This window comes from Stomoxys calcitrans, chromosome 3 (assembly GCF_963082655.1).
Source record: "Stomoxys calcitrans chromosome 3, idStoCalc2.1, whole genome shotgun sequence".
Classification (NCBI taxonomy): Eukaryota; Metazoa; Arthropoda; class Insecta; order Diptera; family Muscidae; genus Stomoxys; species Stomoxys calcitrans.
In genome coordinates, this window is record NC_081554.1 from 171,476,894 (window position 1) to 171,497,230 (window position 20,337).

The 20,337-nt window shown below is 39.4% G+C and overlaps 1 protein-coding gene across 3 annotated transcripts in view; it reads right to left on the reverse strand.

Moving 5' to 3' along the window:
- LOC106089926 (disintegrin and metalloproteinase domain-containing protein 10) overlaps nt 1–20,337 on the reverse strand; it is a 535,999-nt gene that overhangs the window by 20,603 nt on the left and 495,059 nt on the right. For all 3 annotated transcript variants that reach the window (XM_059364439.1, XM_059364440.1, XM_059364438.1), the window contains exon 6: nt 8,813–9,564. In XM_059364439.1, coding sequence (XP_059220422.1) covers nt 8,813–9,564 — 752 coding nt within the window. The remainder of the gene's footprint in view (nt 1–8,812; nt 9,565–20,337) is intronic.

Consider the following 20,337-nt stretch of genomic DNA (forward strand, 5'->3'; position numbering starts at 1 on the left):
TAGTGAAATTCTGTCTAAGTCAATCCAGGGATGGGAAATTTTAAGTTGGTATGACTGTATAAGATCCATAGAGCAATATAAGTTTAGAATTTTCCGGCCAACCTTTGTCTAGGGTCCTCTTTATACAACCTTGACTTATAACGAAGGGTCCATATTAGGAGATGTCCGAGATATATCAGAGATGGATGGACCGATTTATACGGCAGTTTGTTTGTTAGCAAAAAACACAAATTCCATATTTTAATTTGCGAAGGAGGGGCATTCATCGAAATAGTGGTCTCTGAGCCGATGAATAACCATTAAAATTTGTCATGCACGGAGTTACGAAAATCATCCTTGGGCACTGTTAACTGAACGATCTTTACTGCAAGCCTGCCGATAGCTGCTTACCCATGAAAAGTCGAGTAGATTCCTTATAGAGTCTCCAATAGACTCTCCACGACCTTCAAGACAAAAAATGAGCGACTGATTGGCCTATAGACCTTGGGACGAGAATAATCCCAGCGCCCCCCCATCAACCCATCGGCATAATTAAGCAAAATACAGCTTCTAAATATCTTCTCAAAGAGCCGCACGGCATACCGTCCTGAGCTCAGGAACATAGCAGGCAATATGCATTCCGATTCAGAGGACTTGTTTTGGTTTAAACGAACTCACCACGTAGACTATCTTTGCCTTACTTATCATGTTCTCCACCACAGACCACCATGTTTAGGGATTGTGTTTTATTAGGGGATATTAAAGTCAAGCTCTTGTCCATAACCCAGGCAAATGTTTCTTAGCCTTAGCCGTGCTCGAGGGTTTCAGAGTTCGATTTTGTTCAAGCTTCGTTATCTTTTAGTATGTTCCCAAGGGCCATATAATCCATAAAGGGATCTTGCGGAGCCCAGAGGTTTCTTTTACCCCCTCTAACGACTCTCAGAAAACAAACCATGAGGCTGTGTTGCCATATTTCACTTACACTCTTCGTCTCCTTCTCTTTTCACAGGTCCCAAATCAACATCAGCTTTTGGGTACCCACCCAACTTCGAGTAGGACCCTTTGGTAGATGTCCTATTGAAATTGTAAGGCTTATGCCTTTCAAATTTGCTTATTGCCCTTAAACCCCACCATATTCAAACTCAGCACAAACTCATGTTAACCCTTTCCCAAATTTTGGTCGTTAATAACAAAAACACACTCTAACAAGCGTTGATAAAAAATGAACAACCACAAGATATATGCAGACATTAATTAATAAAAATGCAAATTCATTGACTGACAACAAAGAGCTTGTGCCAGGATATTATGACAGAGAACAGACAGACAAATAAAGCCGAAAAAATACCCAAAAAAAAAAGTTACAAAAACCTCAAAAACAACCAAAAAGAGGTAAAGCCATTCACTCGAAATGTCATATGCCCGAGGGTGGCAGGAGTTTAAATCATGAGAAATAAAATTGAATAGCAGGTGATGCTGTATAGATGTTAAGGCTTAGAGCGGAGGAAAGAGGGAATTCCTACCCACATTAGAATTGTAAAACCCTTCCCAAAAAAACAACAAACCTAACAAATAAAAGTAAGTTTAGTTCGGTCGGGCCGAATCTTATATACCCTTCACCATCGCATGTGCCCGACATCCGACTCAAATATGGTTCAGATCGGACCATATCTAGATATAGCTGGTATATAGTGCGATCTGCCGTTTAAGACCTATTAAGGGTCTTAATCTCATAAAAAACGGATGCAAAACCCGATTTCGCTGAAACTATGACTTATATTAGAGTTATCGGTGGTGGTTATCCGAAGTTCGACCGATATGAACCGTACATGTCATGGCTGTTAGAAGTTATAGACAAATTTTACCTCCAAAATTTCAGGCAAAAAAGAGAAACAAACAAAAACAAGTAAAAGCGTGCTAAGTTCGGCCCCGGGCCGAATCTTGGGAAACCACCACCATGGATTCTGGCAAAAAATTTTACAAAATAAATTAGTTGTAGGGCCTAATTTTATTCTACATACCAAACTTCTGCCAAACCAGAAAAAATTAAAGCTTCTAGGAACCGAACAAACATGATCGAGAGACGGGTTTACATGGGAACTATAACAGGTTATTGACCGATTTTGGACTCAAGAATCAAATCGGGAAATCGGTTTATATGGGAGCTATATCAGGTTATAGACCGATCTTAACTGTACTTGGCACAGTTGTAAGAAGTCATAACAGAAGACTACATGCAAAATTTCAGCCAAATCGGACAAACATTGCGGCTTACAGGGGCTCAAAAGGTCAAATCGGGAGATCGGTTTATATGGGAGCTATATCAGGTTATAGACCGATTTGAACCGTACTTGGCACAGTGCTAGGAAGTCCCAACAAGCAAAATCGGACAAAAAATTGCCGCTTGTAAGGGCTCAAGAAGTCAAATCGGGGGATCGATTTATATGGGAGCTATATCAGGTTATAGACCGATTTATACCGTACTTGGCACAGTTATTGGAAGTCATAACAGAACCCTACATGCAAAGTCTCATCCAAATCGGAAAAAAATTGTGTCTTGTAAGGACTCAAGAAGTCAAATCGGGAGATCGGTTTATATGGGAGCAGTATCAGGTTCTTGACCGATTTGGACCGTACTTGGCACAGTGCTAGGAAGTCCCAACAGGATACTACATGATCAATTTGAACAAAATCGAACAAAGAATTGCGGGTTGTAAGGACTCAAGAAGTCAAATCGGGCGATCAGTTTGTATGGGAGCTATATCAGGTTATAGACCGATTGGGACGGTACTTAACAGAGTTGCTGGAAGTCATAACAGAACCCTACATGCTAAATTCCAGCCAAATCGGACAAAAATTGCGGCTTCCAGGGGCTCTAGAAGTCAAATCGGGAGATCGGTTTCTATGGGAGCTATATCAAGTTATAGACCGATCTGAACTGAACTTGGCACAGTTGTTGAAAGTCATAACAAAACACCACATGCTCAATTTCAGCCCAATCGGACAAAAATTGCGACTTGTAAGGACTCAAGAAGTCAAATCGGGAAATCGGTTTATATGGGAGCTATATCAAGTTATAGACCGATTTGAACCGTACTTGGCACAGTTGTTGAAAGTCATAACAGAACACTACATGGTCAATTTCAGCCAAATTGGTTGAAAATTGCGGCTTGCAAGTGCTCAAAAATCAAATCGGGGGATCGATTTATATGGGAGCTATATCAGGTTCTTAACCGATTTGGACCGTACTTGGCACAGTTGTTGGAAGTCATAACAAAATCCTACATGCAAAATTTCAGCCAAATCGAATGAAAATTGAGGCCTCCAAAGTCTCAAGAAGTTAATTCGGGAGATCGGTTTATATGGGAGCTATATCTAAATCTGAATCGATATGGCCCATTTGCAATCCCCAACAACCTACATCGACATCAAGTATCTGTTCAAAATTTCAAGCGGCTAACTTTACGCGTTCGACCTCCATCTTGATTTCGACAGATGGAGATGGCTAGATCGACTCAGAAAGTCGAGACGGGGGGTCTTAGATGAATATTTCCAGGTGTTACAAACGGAATGACTAGATTAGTATACCCCGTCCTATGGTGATGGGTATTAAAATTGAGTAAAATTGCGCCCTCTAGAGGATCATGAATTCAAATGGCAGCTTTATCAAAACATGAACCGATATGACCCATTTACAATCCTAAGGGACCTATTGGTGTTGTTGTAGCCACATGTCTATATGTGGAGTTGGCGATGCTCATCTAGCTCCTTTAGGTGAGTAAGTTTGTTCCGGTCCAAAGGATTGACCGCTTAAACATTGGTTATTTAAATGCGCCAACAACTCGCCTTGTTATTTAAGGCACTCAGTATTTATGCAAAAGTCGGCACCACCCGGCCTCCCACTGAGACTCTCCGTTTCATACCCTTGATTGTCCGCGACTACAATTGCACCTGTGGACGTGCCCGGAAGCTCGCAGCTTAGCTTCTCGTGATAACAATGAACACCACAAAGATCGGAGCTCAAAGTTCCAGCCTATTGGGTGCTCATAGTTATGCTGTGCCTGGACCTACTGGTGTAGCGCAGAGGTTAGCATGTTCGCCTATGACGCCGAACGCCTGGGTTCGAATCCTGGCGAGACCATCAGAAAAAATTTTCAGCGGTGGTTTTTCCCTCCTAATGGTGGCAACTTTTGTGAGGTACTATGCCATGTAAAACTTCTCTCCAAAGAGGTGTCGCACTGCGGCACGCGCTTCGGACTCGGCTATAAAAAGGAGGCCCCTTATCATTGAGCTTAAACTTGAATCGGACTGCACTCATTGATATGTGAGAAGTTTGCCCCTGTTCCTTAGTGGAATGTTCATGGGCAAAAATTGCATTTGGACCTACTGGTGTTGAAAGTACTTGTGCAAAATTTTAAGCGCCCAGCTTCACTCCAGCAAAAATTAGAGGGTTTTCAACACAAGGACAGACAGAGATGACACGACGATCAAGAATACACTTTAAGGTATCCTAGACGAATACTTCGAGGTGTTACAAATGAAATAACGAAACAAGTATACCACCCTCCCATGGCGGAAGGTAACAAAACACACCCTAATATGTGTTTTGCGTTAGCTACATTTCTAAAATCCGCACCAACCATCATACCTAAATAAAAAGAGTTGTTTGGGGTTGATTTTATATGCGTCCCTTGGGAATTGAAATTTTATTTTACCTCAGGGAAAGAAAAAGAAAACATAAAAACAAAAACCGAAAGCCAAATGGAAACAGGTGAAAGTTTTGTTTTATTTATTTGTATATAAATGTAAGAGATTCAATTAAAATTGAAATGCTAAGCCACAAAACTACACACTGGTTGGCTTATGTAGGGAGGTCTGGTCTTTATGAGTCCCCTATATAAATGACATAAAATCATTAAAACAGGTGAAAACTGTTGGCAAACACTTTTTGTGGTTTTACTAAAAAAGGGAACCATAATCACACATTTTTTTGTGGATTTACTAAGAAAGGGTTTTTATGGGGTTAATGGTTGCACATAATTATTATAAATAGTTTGAGGCGTATACGTGTTAAAACTGAAGCATTTACATTCATTATACGCATCAATGTACCATAAGAAATAGCAGACAAGAGGAGTTAAACCTAACACCATTAGCAAAGATACGCAAGTCTTTGGCACATGGTAGTTGGGGTGAAAAGACATAGAAATCTTGTTGATAATGAGGAGATGTCTTAATTTCCTTATTTCCTCAGTGGATAGCTATGTCAAGCCATTGTAGACTCGCCAGTTGAGTGAACTGAAGTGGAATAAAATGCTGAACTAAAGCTTGCAGTTTAGTAGCAAGCTTTAGTTCCTACATATGGCAGCTATATCCAAATATAGTCCGATTTGACCAACTCAAGAACCTGTGAATAGAGGAAATACAAGTCAGTGCAAAATTTCAGCTCAATATCTCAATTTTTAAAGACTGTAGCGAAATTACAGCTGACGAACAGAAGGACAGACGGTATCCTATGCTGGTTAGCATACAAATTACAGCGGTAAGGGAATAACCACCACTGTAATTTGTATGCTAACCAGCATAGGATACCGTCTGTCCATCTGTTCGTCAGTTGTAATCACGCAATAGTCGTTAAAAATTGAGATATTGAGCTGAAACACTGACTCGTATTTCCTCTATACGCAGGTTCTTGAGTTGGTAAAATTTTTCTGATATATATACATACCAAAATTCGAACCCGGGCCTTTAGAATCATTTACGAAGATGCTTAATCAAGCGGGCGGACCCTTCCCCTTACTGCCAAAACACTAAATTGGTACACAATTTTGGGGTCAAACAATCTGGGGGGACGCCCCATCCCAAAACCCACCCGAACGGACATGTTTACCCTTTGGAGCAATATGGGTATCAAATGAAAAGTATTTAAGAGTAGAGTACGAACTTGGCATACAAATGTCAACCTAAGTGTCGGGAGGGTCCCTCATTCCCCAAAACACCACCCAACAGGACACTTTTACAGCTTTGGGCAATATGGGCATCAAATGAAAGGTATTTAAAAGAAGAGTGCAAATCTGACATAAAATTTTTTTCCTTGGTGTCTGAGGCGTCTTCCTAACCCCCAAAACCCAAAATTTCATCAAAATCGGTTCAGATTTGGATATAGCTCCCACATTTATGCATCGCCCGATTTCCACTTAAATGGCCGTAGAAGCTACAATTTTCAACCGATCTACACAAAATTTGGCACGGAATGTTCTGTTACTTATCATGACATATCTGCAAGATTTCATCAAAATCGGTTCAGATTTGGATATAGCTCCCATATATATGTATCGCACGATTTCCACTTAAATGGCCGTAGTAGCTAAAATTTTTAACCGATCAGCACAAAATTTGGCACGGAATGTTCTGTTGCTTATCATGACATATCTGCAAGATTTCATCAAAATAGGTTCAGATTTGGATATAGCTCCCATATATATGTATCGCCCGATTTGCACTTAAATGGCCGTAGAATCTAAAATTTTCGACCGATCTGCACAAAATTTGACACGGACTGTTTTATTACTGATCCTAACATATATGCAAGATTTCATCAAAATCGGTTCAGATTTGGATATAGCTCCCATATATATGTATCGCCCGATTTCCACTTAAATGGCCGTAGTTGCTACAATTTTCAACCAATCTGCACAAAATTTGACACGGACTGTTTTATTACTAATCCTAACATATATGGAAGATATCATCAAAATCGGTTCAGATTCGGATATAGCTCCCACATTTATGTATCGCCCGATTTCCACTTAAATCGCCGTAGAAACTACAATCTTCAACCGATCAGCACAAAATTTGGCACGGAATGTTCTGTTGCTTATCATGACATATCTGCAAGATTTCATCAAAATAGGTTCAGATTTGGATATAGCTCCCATATATATGTATCGCCCGATTTCCACTTAAATTGCCGTAGTTGCTACAATTTTCAACCAATCTGCACAAAATTTGACACGGACTGTTTTATTACTAATCCTAACATATATGCAAGATATCATCAAAATCGGTTCAGATTCGGATATAGCTCCCACATTTATGTATCGCCCGATTTCCACTTAAATGGCCGTAGAAACTACAATCTTCAACCGATCAGCACAAAATTTGGCACGGAATGTTCTGTTGCTTATCATGACATATCTGCAAGATTTCATCAAAATAGGTTCAGATTTGGATATAGCTCCCATATATATGTATCGCCCGATTTCCACTTAAATGGCCGTAGAATCTACAATTTTCGACCGATCTGCACAAAATTTGACACGGACTGTTTTATTACTGATCCTAACATATATGCAAGATTTCATCCAAATCGGTTCAGATTTGGATATAGCTCCCATATATATGTATCGACCGATTTCCACTTAAATGGCCGTAGAAACTACAATTTGCAACCGATCTGTGCAAAATTTAGCAAGGAAAGTTCTGTTACTCATCATAACATATCTGCAAGATTTCATCAAAATCGATTCAGATTGAGATATAGCTCCCATATATATGTATCGCCCGATTTGCACTTAAATGGCCGTAGAATCTACAATTTTCAACCGATCTGCACAAAATTTGGCACGGAATTTTCTGTTACTGATCGTAACATATTTGCAAGATATCATCAAAATCGGTTCAGATTTATATAGAGCTCCCATATATATGTATCGCCCGATTTGCACTTAAATGGCCGCAGAAGCCACAATTTTCAACCGATCTGCACAAAATTTGGCACGGAATGTTCTGTTACTCATCATAACATGTCTGCAAGATTTCATCAAAATCGGTCCAGATTTGGATATAGCTCCCACATTTATGTATCGCCCGATTTCCACTTAAATGGCCGTAGAAGCTACAATTTTCGACCGATATGCACAAAATTTGGCACGGAATGTTCTGTTACTGATCCTAACATATATGCAAGATTTCATCAAAATCGGTTCAGATTTGGATATAGCTCCCATTTATATGTATAGCCCGATTTGCACTTAAATGGCCGTAGAAGCTACAATTTTCAACCGATCTGCACCAAATGCGGCACGGAATGTTTTGTTACTGATCTTAATATATCTGCGAGATTTCATCAAAATCGGTTCAGACTTAGATATAGCTCCCATATGTATGTATCGCTCGATTTGCACTTCAATGGCTGTAGAATCTACAATTTTCGACCGATCTGCACAAAATTTGGCACGGAATGTTCTGTTACTGATCATAACATATTAGCAAGATTTCATCAAAATCGGTTCAGATTAGGATATAGCTCCCATACATATGTATCGCCCGATTTCCACTTAAATGGCCGTAGTTGCTACAATTTTCAACCGATCTACACAAAATTTGGCACGGATTGTTTTGTTACTGATCTTAACATATCTGCGAGATTTCATCACAATCGGCTTACATTTGAATGTAGCACCCATATATATTTATCGCCGGATTTGCACTTATCTGTTTGAACGTCGGTTCAGCTTTTGATATAGCCCTCATATACATGTACTTTTTTATATTGCTCGAATTTATAATTGTAGGGTAGGTGTAGGGTATTATATAGTCGGCACCGCCTGACTTTTGCCTTTCCAAACTGGTTTAGCTGATATTTGCCATTAATTCTGCGCTATTCCATGGTGGAGGGTGCATGGTTTTACTTGTTATTCATTCTTTTTGAAGTACAATCAAAGTTTTCTATTCATATTTCCCTTCTCATTTCCCAAAATATCAATACGTGCGTCTTTAACATGCATATAATCATTAAATTCTCTAATTTATTAACACTGACAATACTTACATCAGCAATTCCTTCACGTATATGTCGCCAAATCAATGGATCCGTTTGTATATATAACGAACAGGTATTCTTATTATCCTCACGACGAGCGGATGTGCCCGATGCACCGGATGCACGTCGCACACGCTCATGAACACGTTTGTGCCAATCATCATCACCGCCATCGCCATTGTTGTTGGGCTGGAAACGTTGTCCTGTCTGTGGATCATAAAAATAGCCGGTAATGCCGCCGGCCGCATGGCTGGTAACATCCTCCTCTTCGAAGCGTAGATTTGCCTCCTTTGTGTATTTCTCATAAGGATATTTGAAATCATCGGTAGCACCGCCAGCGCCTCCACTACTGCCACCACTACCGCCGCCATTGCTGTTATGGTGGCTGTTGCGGTGGTTGTTGGCATATTTTTTCGTTGGTTGTGTCCCCGAAGCAGCTGAGGATGTGGTTTTATGTTGTTTACTGCCACTGCCACTGCCACTGCTGCTGTGGTGACGTTTGCTGGAGTTCAGAGCAGAGCGTAAGAACAAGACTGAGGCGGCCTCATTATGTGCGCCAACCTCTTCATCATCATCACCATCATCATCAGCGTCAACTTTATCCTCTTGCCCAATGATTTTATCTTCCGCTGGTGGTGTACGCTTCTTGGGGATTTTAATATCCTTTGACATGGGCTCCGGTAGTTCTTCAACGGCTGAATTTTGTATATTCTCCATCCATTGGGATACTTCATCTGTTATGCCACAACCAGCAGCATGGCCTATATAAAGCAGAAAGGGAAGAAAAGAAAGACAACAACCATAATAAGTAAATAAAATTTTTCAAAAAGCAGCAACAGCAACAACAACAACAACAATGATATTATAAATATATAAAGAGTTTTTGGGAAATTCCCAGACCAGACTTCAGCATAAGAAGAGAGCCAACCAATGGACTACAAAAAAACAAGCAACAGGATACCAAATATTAAAGCCCTTGCCCAAGCAACTAACCACCATTTCCTTTAGCCCCAATTGCAAAGTAAATTATGCATATTGTAACGAGTGGCGGACACAGTGGGGACATGATAAAATTGACTAACAGTAGAAACATGTAAATAGGACGACCACACTCGCTGGCTACAACTTTTTGAATGCCCTCTATAATAGCACCTCTTATGAGGGACACAAGGTCCATCCATTAAATCGAAGAGTCTCCACAGTCCTCTTGTCATTTTTGCTTTCATCCAAGTTTCAAGTCATAGAACCATAGACATGGTCTAGAGGCACCCTCGGTTGTTGGCTACTACTTTTTGAATACCCTCTATAATAGCGTCTATTATGACGGACAAGGTCCATGCATTAAATCAAGGAGCCTCCACAGACCCTTTCATATTTTGATTTCATCAGTTTCTAGTCATAGGGCCATAGTCATAGACTTCAGATTATGAAGAGCTTAAATCTATGACGCTGAACGCCTGGGTTCAAATCCTGGCGAGACCATCAGAAAAAATTTTCAACGGTGGTTTTCCCCTCCTAATGCTGGCAACATTTGTGAGGTACTATGCCATGTAAAACTTCTCTCCCAAGAGGTGTCGCACTGAGCACGCCATTCGGACTCGGCTATAAAAAGGAGGCCCCTTATCATTGAGCATAAACTTGAATCGGACTGCACTCATTGATATGAGAGAAGTTTGCCCCTGTTCCTTAGTGGAATGTTCATGGGCAAAATTTGCAAATTGCATTGAGCTCAAATTTGAGTCGGACAGCTCCCATTGATATGTGAGAAGTTTTCCCCTGTCTCTTTGTGGAAGGTTCATGGGCAGTTATCTTCAGAGATCTAACTCAACAGTTGATGTATGGGGATATCGTGGGTGCTTGCTTTTAACCTTTGTGAGATTATGGAAGCTTTCTCTATGGTCAACCATTGTTTAAGCACATTATGTCTCATATTTCAAGCTTTTATACCTCAGTCTGCACCACTGTTAGCCAAGTGTTAGAACAATGTTCCATCCATTCATTTTTTTCTAAACCTACCATTTTGGTTTACATCAAACAAAAATTACAATATTTATGTCTGTCAGTTTTCGTAACAGACAAGCCAATGACACCCAGTTCCATGTAAAAAACAAAAACAAAAAAAAAAGATATAAATATTCTGCAATATCATTAACATCCTGTTCTTCGACTATGTCCTTGTGACACTGTCAACCATGGCCAACAAACACTTGCCCATTATACTTTTATACTTGGTGTCCTTAATGCATCATGGCATCAAGACCAATGAAGGATGTGACAAGAGAAACAAAATAAAAAAAAGCACATATACATGTCATGCCCTCAGCATCTACCACAAAAAGAATCATAAAACTGTCACTGGAATATATAGGAGGAAAATTGTAATTAAACCAAAATAGAATTTATTTGCCAGCAGTTTATACTATAAATGATGTCATTGTCTTTGGGCAGTTGGTCTCTAGTGGTAAGAGATGGAACATTTGTGAAGGATTATGAAAGGGAAACAAGTTTAAAATGGCAATGAAAGGCAAAAGTCTGGCGTAGACGACTATATAATACCCTACAGCAACGAGTGTAAAAAATGGCAAATTTTGCTCATGAACATTCCACTAAGGAACAGGAACAAGCCCCTCACATATCAATGAGTGCAGTCCGATTCAAGTTTAGGCTCAATGATAAGGAGCCTCCTTTTTGTAGCCGTGGGCGAATGGTGAGCCCCAGTACGACTCCTCTTTAGAGAGAAGTTTTTACATGGCATAATACCTCTTAAATGTTTACAGCATTAGGAGGGGAAAACCACCGCTGAAAATTTTTTTTGATGGTCTCGCCAGGAATCGAAGCCAGGCGTTCAGCGTCATAGGCGGACGCATCTTTAATACATAGAATCAATGTCTAGAGAGAGACTCTAAAATTTTGTATTCCTATTAAATAGGAATATTGTGCCTACTACAGCCTTGAAAGGCAAAATCGGATGAAAGTTATATATGGAAGCTATATCTAACTCTGAACCGATTTCGATGAAGTTTTGCCTACGGATTGGGGCGTCAAGTACAGCACCACATGCAAAATTTTGTGAAGATCGGGCCGAAATTGTGCCCTCTACAGCCTTAATAGGCCATATCGGATGAAAGATATATATGGGAGCTATATCTTAAACTGAACCGATTTTGATAAAAATTTGCACACAAATTGGGGCGTCAAATAAAACATCTCATACTAAATTTTGGGAACATCGGTCCGAAATTGCGCCATCTACAGCCTTAATAGGCCATATCGGATGAAAGATATATATGGAAACTATATCTAAATTTGGACTGATTTTGATGAAATTGTGCAGATATGTTAAGATCAGTAACAAAACAACCAGTGCCAAATTTTGGATCAGTTTGGGAGATCAGTTGAAAATTGAAGTTACTACGGTCATTTAAGTGTAAATCGGGCGATATATATATATGGGAGCTACATCCAAATCTGAACCGATTTTGATGAAATCTTGCAGATATGTTAAGATCATTAACAAAACAATCCGTGCTAAATTTTGCACAAATCGCTTGCAAATTGTAGTTACTACGGCCATTTAAGGGGAAATCGGTCGGTATATATATGTGGGAGCTATATCTTAATCTGAACCGATTTTGATGAATATTTGCAGATATGTTAAGATCAATAACAAAACAATCCGTGCCAAATTTTGTGCAGAACGGTTGAAAATAGAAGTTACTAGGGCCATTTAAGTGCAAGTCGGGCGGAATATATATATGGGAGCTATATCTAAATCTGAACCGATTTTGATGAAATCTTGCAGATATGCTAAGATCAGTAACAAAACAATCCGTGCCAAATTTAGTGCAGAACGGTTGAAAATTGTAGTAACTACGGCAATTTAAGTGGAAATCGGACGATACATATATATGGGAGCTATATCTAAATTTGAACCGATTTGGATGAAATCTTGCAGATATGTTAAAATCGGGAACAAAACAATCCGTGCCAAATTTTGCACAGAGCGATTGAAAATTGTAGTAACTACGGCCTTTAAGTGCAAATCGGGCTATACATATATATGGGAGCTATATCTAAATCGGAACCGATTTTTATGAAATCTTGCAGATATGTTAGAAACAAAAACAAACCAATCCGTGCCAAATTTTGCACAGAGCGGTAGAAAATTGTAGTAACTACGGCAATTTAAGTGCAAATCGGGCGATACATAAATATGGGAGATATATCTAAATCTGAACCGATTTTTATAAAATCTTGCAGATATGTCGTGATCAGTAACAAAACAATTCATGCTAAATTTTGCACAGATCGGTTGAAAATTGTAGTGACTAGGGCTATTTAAGTGGAAATCGGGCGACACATATATATGGGAGCTATATCCAAATCTGAACCGATTTTAACGAATTTCGCAGATATGTTAAAATCGGGAACAGAACAATCCATGCCAGATTTTGCACAGATCGGTTAAAAGTTGTAGTAACTACAGCCATTTAAGTGAAAATCGGGCGATACATATATATGGGAGCTATATCCAATCTGAATCGATTTTTACCAAAATCAATAGCGTTCGTCCTTGAGCCAAAAAAGTGGCATTTGCAAAATTTCGCAACGATTGGACAACAAATACAACCTGTACATTCATTACAAGAATACAAGGACTCACAGACGGACATGGCTAAATCGAATCTGAATCTGATTCTGAGTCAATCGGCGTACTTATCAATGGGTCTAGCTCTTCTTCTTCTTTGTGTTGTATATTTGTGCACAAACTTATAATGCCCTGTATCACAGTGGTGGTCAATTTGTATTTGTTTGTCGGTTTGTTAGTTTGTTCCGTATAGACTCAAAAACGGCTAAACCGATTACCTTGAAATTTTCACAGAAGATCGACCCACCACCATAGGACGGGGGTATGCTAATTTCGTCATTCTGTTTGTAACTCTTCGAAATAATCGTCTAAGACCGCATAAAGTTTATATATTCTTGATCGACACGATATTTTATGTCGATCTAGCCATGTCCGTCCGACCGTCTGTTGAAAGCACGCTAACTTTTATATAAACCGATCTGGGGTCTTGACTTCTTGAGCCTCTAGAAGGCGCAATTTTTATCCGATTTGGCCGAAATTTGTCATGTTGCGGTATGAGTTGTAACAACTGTACTAAGTATGGTTCAAATCGGTCAATAACCTGATATAGCTGTCCAATAAACCGATCTGGAATCTTGACTTCTTGAGCCTCTAGAGGGCACAATTATTATCCGATTTGGTTGAAATTTTGTACAACGGTTTTCCCCGATAACCTCCAACGTACGTGTCAAATGCGCTCCAAAACGGTCTATAGCCCGATACAGCTCCCATATAAACCGATCTTCCTATTTTACTTCTTCAGCCTCTATAGGGCGCAATTCCTATCCGATTTGGATGAAATTTGGCGTGACATGTTTTGTACTGACTTCCAACAACTGTACGAAGTATGGTTCAAATCGGTTCATAACTTGATATAGCTGTCAAATAAACCGATCTGGTATCTTGACTTCTTGAGCCTCTAGAGGGCGCAATTATTATCAGATTTGGCTGAAATTTTCTACAATGGATCCTCTCATGACCTCCAACATACGTGTCAAATATGGTCTGAATCGGTCTATAGCCTGAAACAGCACAACAGAGATACCAGGAAAAGAACTTGACAAATTTAATGCATGGTTTAGGGTATATAAGATTCGGCCCGGCCGAACTTTTTTACCTTTTTACTTATTTGATATCGGAAGGGGAGCGGACCCTCCCCCTTATGCCTAAAGCACCACCCAAAATTAATAGTGAACCAATCGTGACATTATGGGTATCAAATGAAAGGTGGTGGAGAGTAGTATACGAATATGGTATTAAAATTTGAGTATAAATACCCGTCAGGCCGCCCCAACCCCAAAACTCCCCCAAACAGACATTTTGGACGTTCATGTCAATATGGGGCTTAAATGAAAGGTATTCGGGAGTAGATTACTAATATGGCATACAAAATCAGATCGAAGTATAGGGGGTCATCCTATCCCCCAAAAACGCCCCAAAGGGGCATATGACCCACCATGACTATATGGGACTCGGTTTGTTTATTTGTTGCGTAGAATCAAAAACGGCTGAACCGATTTTCTTAAAATTTTCATAGATTGTGTAGGTTGGTCTGGAAGGAAACATAGGCTATATATTGTATATATATAATTTGTAGTTATAGGATGAGGGCGGACCCTCCCCTTTACCCCAAAAAACGCCGCCCAAAACCAAAAGTAAAACGATAGACACAATATGGGTATCAAATGAAAGCTATTAGAGACAAGAAAACGAATATCGTATTAAAATTTGGGTCCAAGTACCCAGCGTATGGGGGCGGACTCGCCCTTTACCCCAAAAACGCCGCCAAAGTGGACCGATAGGCACAATATGGGTATCAAATGAAAGGTATTGGAGACTAGAAAACGAATATCGTATTAAATTTAGGGTCCAAGTACCCAGCGGGACGCCGCAACCCCAAAACTCCTCTTAACAGATATATTCAACGTTCCTATCCATATGGGACTCAAATGAAAAGTCTATGGCAGTAGATAACAAAAATGGCATAAAAAATTAGGTTCAAGTAATGAGAGGTCGCCCCATCCGCAAATATCCCCAAATGAGCATATTTGTCGACAATGGCTGTATGGGATTCAAATGAAAGATATTTGGAAGTAGGTTACAAATATGACATTCAAATTTGCGATCTAGTGTAGGTGGCGCTTTTCCTCCTAAAAAAACCTGAAATAGGTTAATTGACCTATTATGGCAATATGGGACTCAAATGAAAGGTGTTTGAGAGTAGAAAACGAATTTGATATCCAATTTTGGAGCCAATTGGTAGGGTACGCCCTAAAGCACCCTCTAAACTGAACTTTATTTCCGACTATGGCAATATGGAGCTCAAATCAATGGTATTTAGGAGTAAAGAACGAATTTGCTATCTATTTTCAGGGCAAAGTGCCGGTGGCCGCCCCATCCCTAGCCCCAAAACAACCTCCAAACGGTTCATATTTACCAACCATGGCAATATGGGGCTCAAATTAAAGGTATTTGATAGTGGAGCACGAATTTGATATCCATATTTGAGATGAAATGTCTGAGGCGCCACCCCTCCCCTAAACAGCACTTCTGTTTATTCTAATTTTCAAAAACCCCAGATCTCGGAGATTGGTAGTGGGATTCGTTCGAAATTGTTTGGCACTCTTACAGTCCTCAAAACATGGTTTCCATTGTTGGGGTCGGAGGCCGCCCAAAACCCTTCAAATGCATATATAGAGCAATCACGACAGTTTAGAGCTCAAACGAAAGGTGGTTGAGAGAAAAAAACGAATTTGATATCCAAAGCCATGTGATTGGGGAGTCGCCCATCCCTAAATACCTCCCTATTATATGAAAGCCATTTAGGGAGGAAATTGATTGATTTTCGGGAAATTGATACTCAATTTCAGGACAAAGACCATGGGGTCCACCCCACCACAGAGCTATGTTACAGATCATGCCAATAAGGGGCTCGCATAAAATGTATTTGAAAGTTAAGCAAAGATATTTACTTTAAGTGCCAGGGTTGCCAACCCACCCCGAAATACCCCCTAAACCGGAAATATTTATCAATACGGTAATATAGGACTCAAAAGAAATACATTTGGGAGTAGGGAAAAAATTTGCCCGGGAACCGAGCAGGGGAAAACTTCTCACACATCAATGAGTGTTTTCCGATTCAAGTTTGAACTCTATGATAAGGGACCTTTTTTTATAGCCAAGTCCGAAGTGCGACACCTCTTTGGGAAGAATTTTTTATATGACCATGAATGGCATAGTACCTCGCAAATGTCGCCAGAATTAAGAATGGATAATCAAAAATGCAAATTTTGCCCATGAACATTCCACTAAGGAACAGGGGCAAACTTCTCATATATCAATGAGTGCAGTCCGATTCAAGTTTAAGCTCAATGATAAGGGGCCTCCCTTTTAGAGCCAAGTCCGAACGGCGTGCCGCAGTGCGACACCTCTTTGGAGAGAAGTTTTACATGGCATAGTACCTCACAAATGTTACCAGCATTAGGAGGGGAAAACCACCGCTGAAAATTTTTTTCTAATGGTCTCGCCAGGATTCGAACCCAGGCATTCAGTGTCATAGGCGGACATGCTAACCTCTGCGCTACGTTGGCTATCCAAGAAGGGATAATCACCGCTTTAAGTTTTGCCCATTTATTTTTTTGTTCTCGCCAGTATTCGAACGCAGGCGTTCAGCGTCATAGGCGGACATGGGCTATTGTGGCACGAATTTGATATGCACATTCAGGGTGAAGTATGCCCACCCTAAAAAGATATTAGAAAGTTAAAGAAGGTGCAGCGGAGCGGATCCGGTTCGGCTAGTATTATATAAATTGTTTTTCCAAAATTTTTTATTAAAAAGTAAAAAAATTTGTAAATTTTTTCATTACTTTCCATACCATAAATTCTAATTACCCATAATTTCAAATCCAACTTTCCTCCCCTTTTTGTGCTCTTTTCTTACCCTAACTCTCCATCATTATTTACATTTTTGCTATTGCCCATGTTAAAAAATTCAAATAAATCCGGCAAATAACTGCATTAACCAGGAAACAAAAAGAAAACATAAACTCCCCAAACCAAATTTACATAATATTAGTTGTCTCAAAGGTTTCCCCCTTGCGAGAGGATTGTGGCGGCAAAGCAAACTCAAAACTGGCTAAAGAAAAAAAAAAACTATATAACGAAACTCCAGAAAAACGTATATAAAATTGAATTTTCAGTTGCATTTTTTTCCACATTATTCCCACCCATTTCTATCAATGGAAATGGTGGCAAGAAGTGGTTGGTGTGCTCAATGTTGGTCCAATAGTTGGTTGGTGGTCTCGTCCTTTGGTTGTATCAGAACTTATGACGAGGGAATGTTGAATGAATGAATGAATTGGCGTTGTTTCTTTTTCACTCCTGCTGCTGTTGCCATTTGAATTATGAAACCACCAAGTCCTAGTACTATGCTGGTGTTGGATGTTCCCATTACGTTTTGTTTTTTGTTTTACCATTCGTTTGCTCTACTTTCATTTACTTTTCCCTAGGCAAAATTATGGAACTCTATTGAATGGTGGCAAAGCAAGAGACGCAAAGTATGAGTAAAGCAAACAAGCCAACATTTGCGCCATGGTGGTTACCAATGTCCTAAGCATAACTCAAAATGAGAAAAAATAAGAAGAAAAAACAAAAAAACACATAGACCAGGGATTCAATGCTTGTATTTTGGACAACTCATTCCCAAGATGCCTCCAAATTGCAAGTATATTGAGGCAAACAAATTTTTTTTGGTTTGTGTTCTAAAACAGAATCACATTTACATTTCCAGAGGGATAAGGCCGATAAAAGAGAAAAAAAAATTCAAGGGGATTAAAAAAGGCAACAGGAATATAAGGAAAAAATATTGTTAAAAATGTTTAAAATTTTTTAAATTGGTTTTTCGAAAAAAAAAAAATCATTTCATTAATCTATCAACATTGGCTTTACAATTGGCTGTAAAAAAACCCATTTATTTTAAAATTTAGCCCATGTGACGTATAAGTGTTATTAATTGTATAGCCAGCACTGCGTATACGTTATATATACATTTAATACGTATACGCATCTATGTACATAGTTTCATAATAATGCTTGCATTGTAGCGACGTAGTCCATAAAAAGAATGTATGATGAAGGGTAGCAGTGTAAGACTCGCAGAAGTTTCGGAAGAAGTCTTCCGGATAATAACTTGACGACAATGTACACTTCCGCATAATACTAACGATTTTCATATAACCTAGGATTTTCTCCAGCAAAAACTGTCATTCATCAAAGAGAAAAAATAGTATTGGGATGCCCAAAAAGTAATTGCGGATTTTTCATATAGTCGGCGTTGACAATTTTTTTCACAGCTTGTGACTCTGTAATTGCATTCTTTCTTCTGTCAGTTATCATCTGTTACTTTTAGCTTGCTTTAGAAAAAAAGTATATTTGATTAAAGATCATTCTAAGTTTTATTAAAAATGCATTTACTTTCTTTTAAAAAATCCGCAATTACTTTTTGGGCAACCCAATAAAAGTCACTCAGACCTAAAGGATTGCCGAAAAGACTTATCCTAAGTCTTATCATATACAGCATGCAGCAGATCTTCTATTGGAAATCAACTTAAAATTCTTCCGGTGATAAAAAAGGGTGATTTTTTTAGCTATTGTCTTTCTGGCAACACTGGTTTAAACAACTCACACACGTTTTGTGTTTTGTTTCACTGACAAACATCTTCAGTTTGGTCTATAATTCAACCATTAATCGTCATACAAACGAACAACTGTGAAGAAAGTTCATTGCGCGCTTTTTCCATTTTATGGTCAGTTTAATCGATCCACTGAACGGCTATTTGGGCTACTAAAACTAAATTTCGCACCAAGATTACATTGCTGGACATTAAACCACCAACACCAACGTAGAGTGCGAATTGAAGAAAATATCGCAGCTTTTGCTACTCACCAACGTGAAATATTTTGCGGAAGAATTAAGGTGTGAAGCATTTCAAAATACAAGTGGTGCAAGAATTGAAGCCGAACGGCCAACCGCAACGCAAAATTTCTGGTGAAAAGGCTCTTGGAAAGTTGGCCAATGTATCACTTTTTTTTCAAAAAATTGTGTTCAGCAACGAAGCCGATTTTTGGCTCAATGGGTACGTAAATAAGCAGAATTATCGATTCTAGAGTGAAGATCAGCCAGAATCATTGCAAGAGCTACCAAAGCATACAGAAAAAAGTCACAGTTTGGTGCGGTTTATGGGCTGGTGGCATCATTGGACCGTAGTTCTTCAAAAATGATGCGTATCGTAACGTAACTGCAACGCTACTGTGAGATGATATCCAACTTTTTTTTTGCCCAAAATGCAAGAGCTTGACTTGCATGACATGTGGTTTCAACAAGACGGTGCCACATGGCACATAGCACGCGTAAAAATAGACTTATTGAGAGGCGAGTTCGGTGAACATTTTATTTCACCTTCGGGACCAGTCAATTGGCCTGCCCAGATCGTGCGATTTAACGCCTTTAGACTATTTTTTGTGTGGCTATGTTAGAGCTCTTGTCTATACGGACAAGAGGTCTCAATGTTAACCCAGAGAATACTGAAATATGTCTGTTCTCCAGTAAGACGATGGTGGGCCAATTTGAAGCACCACGTTTCCTTAATAAAACGATTTCGATATCTGACAAGGTCAAATACTTAGTTGTGATCTCGGAAAGGGAACATAATTGCAAGTGTCACATTCAGATGCGCACTGAGAAGGCTCACAGATGTTGGGCACTATGTAAATGAGCCGTAGGCTCGAAATGGGACCTGGTTCCGAGGATAGTCTACCGACTCTACAGGAGCGTGAATAGACCAATATTTACTTACGCTCCAGTAGTTTGGTGGACTGCCATGGGAAAAAAGTGCAACGTAAGGACCAT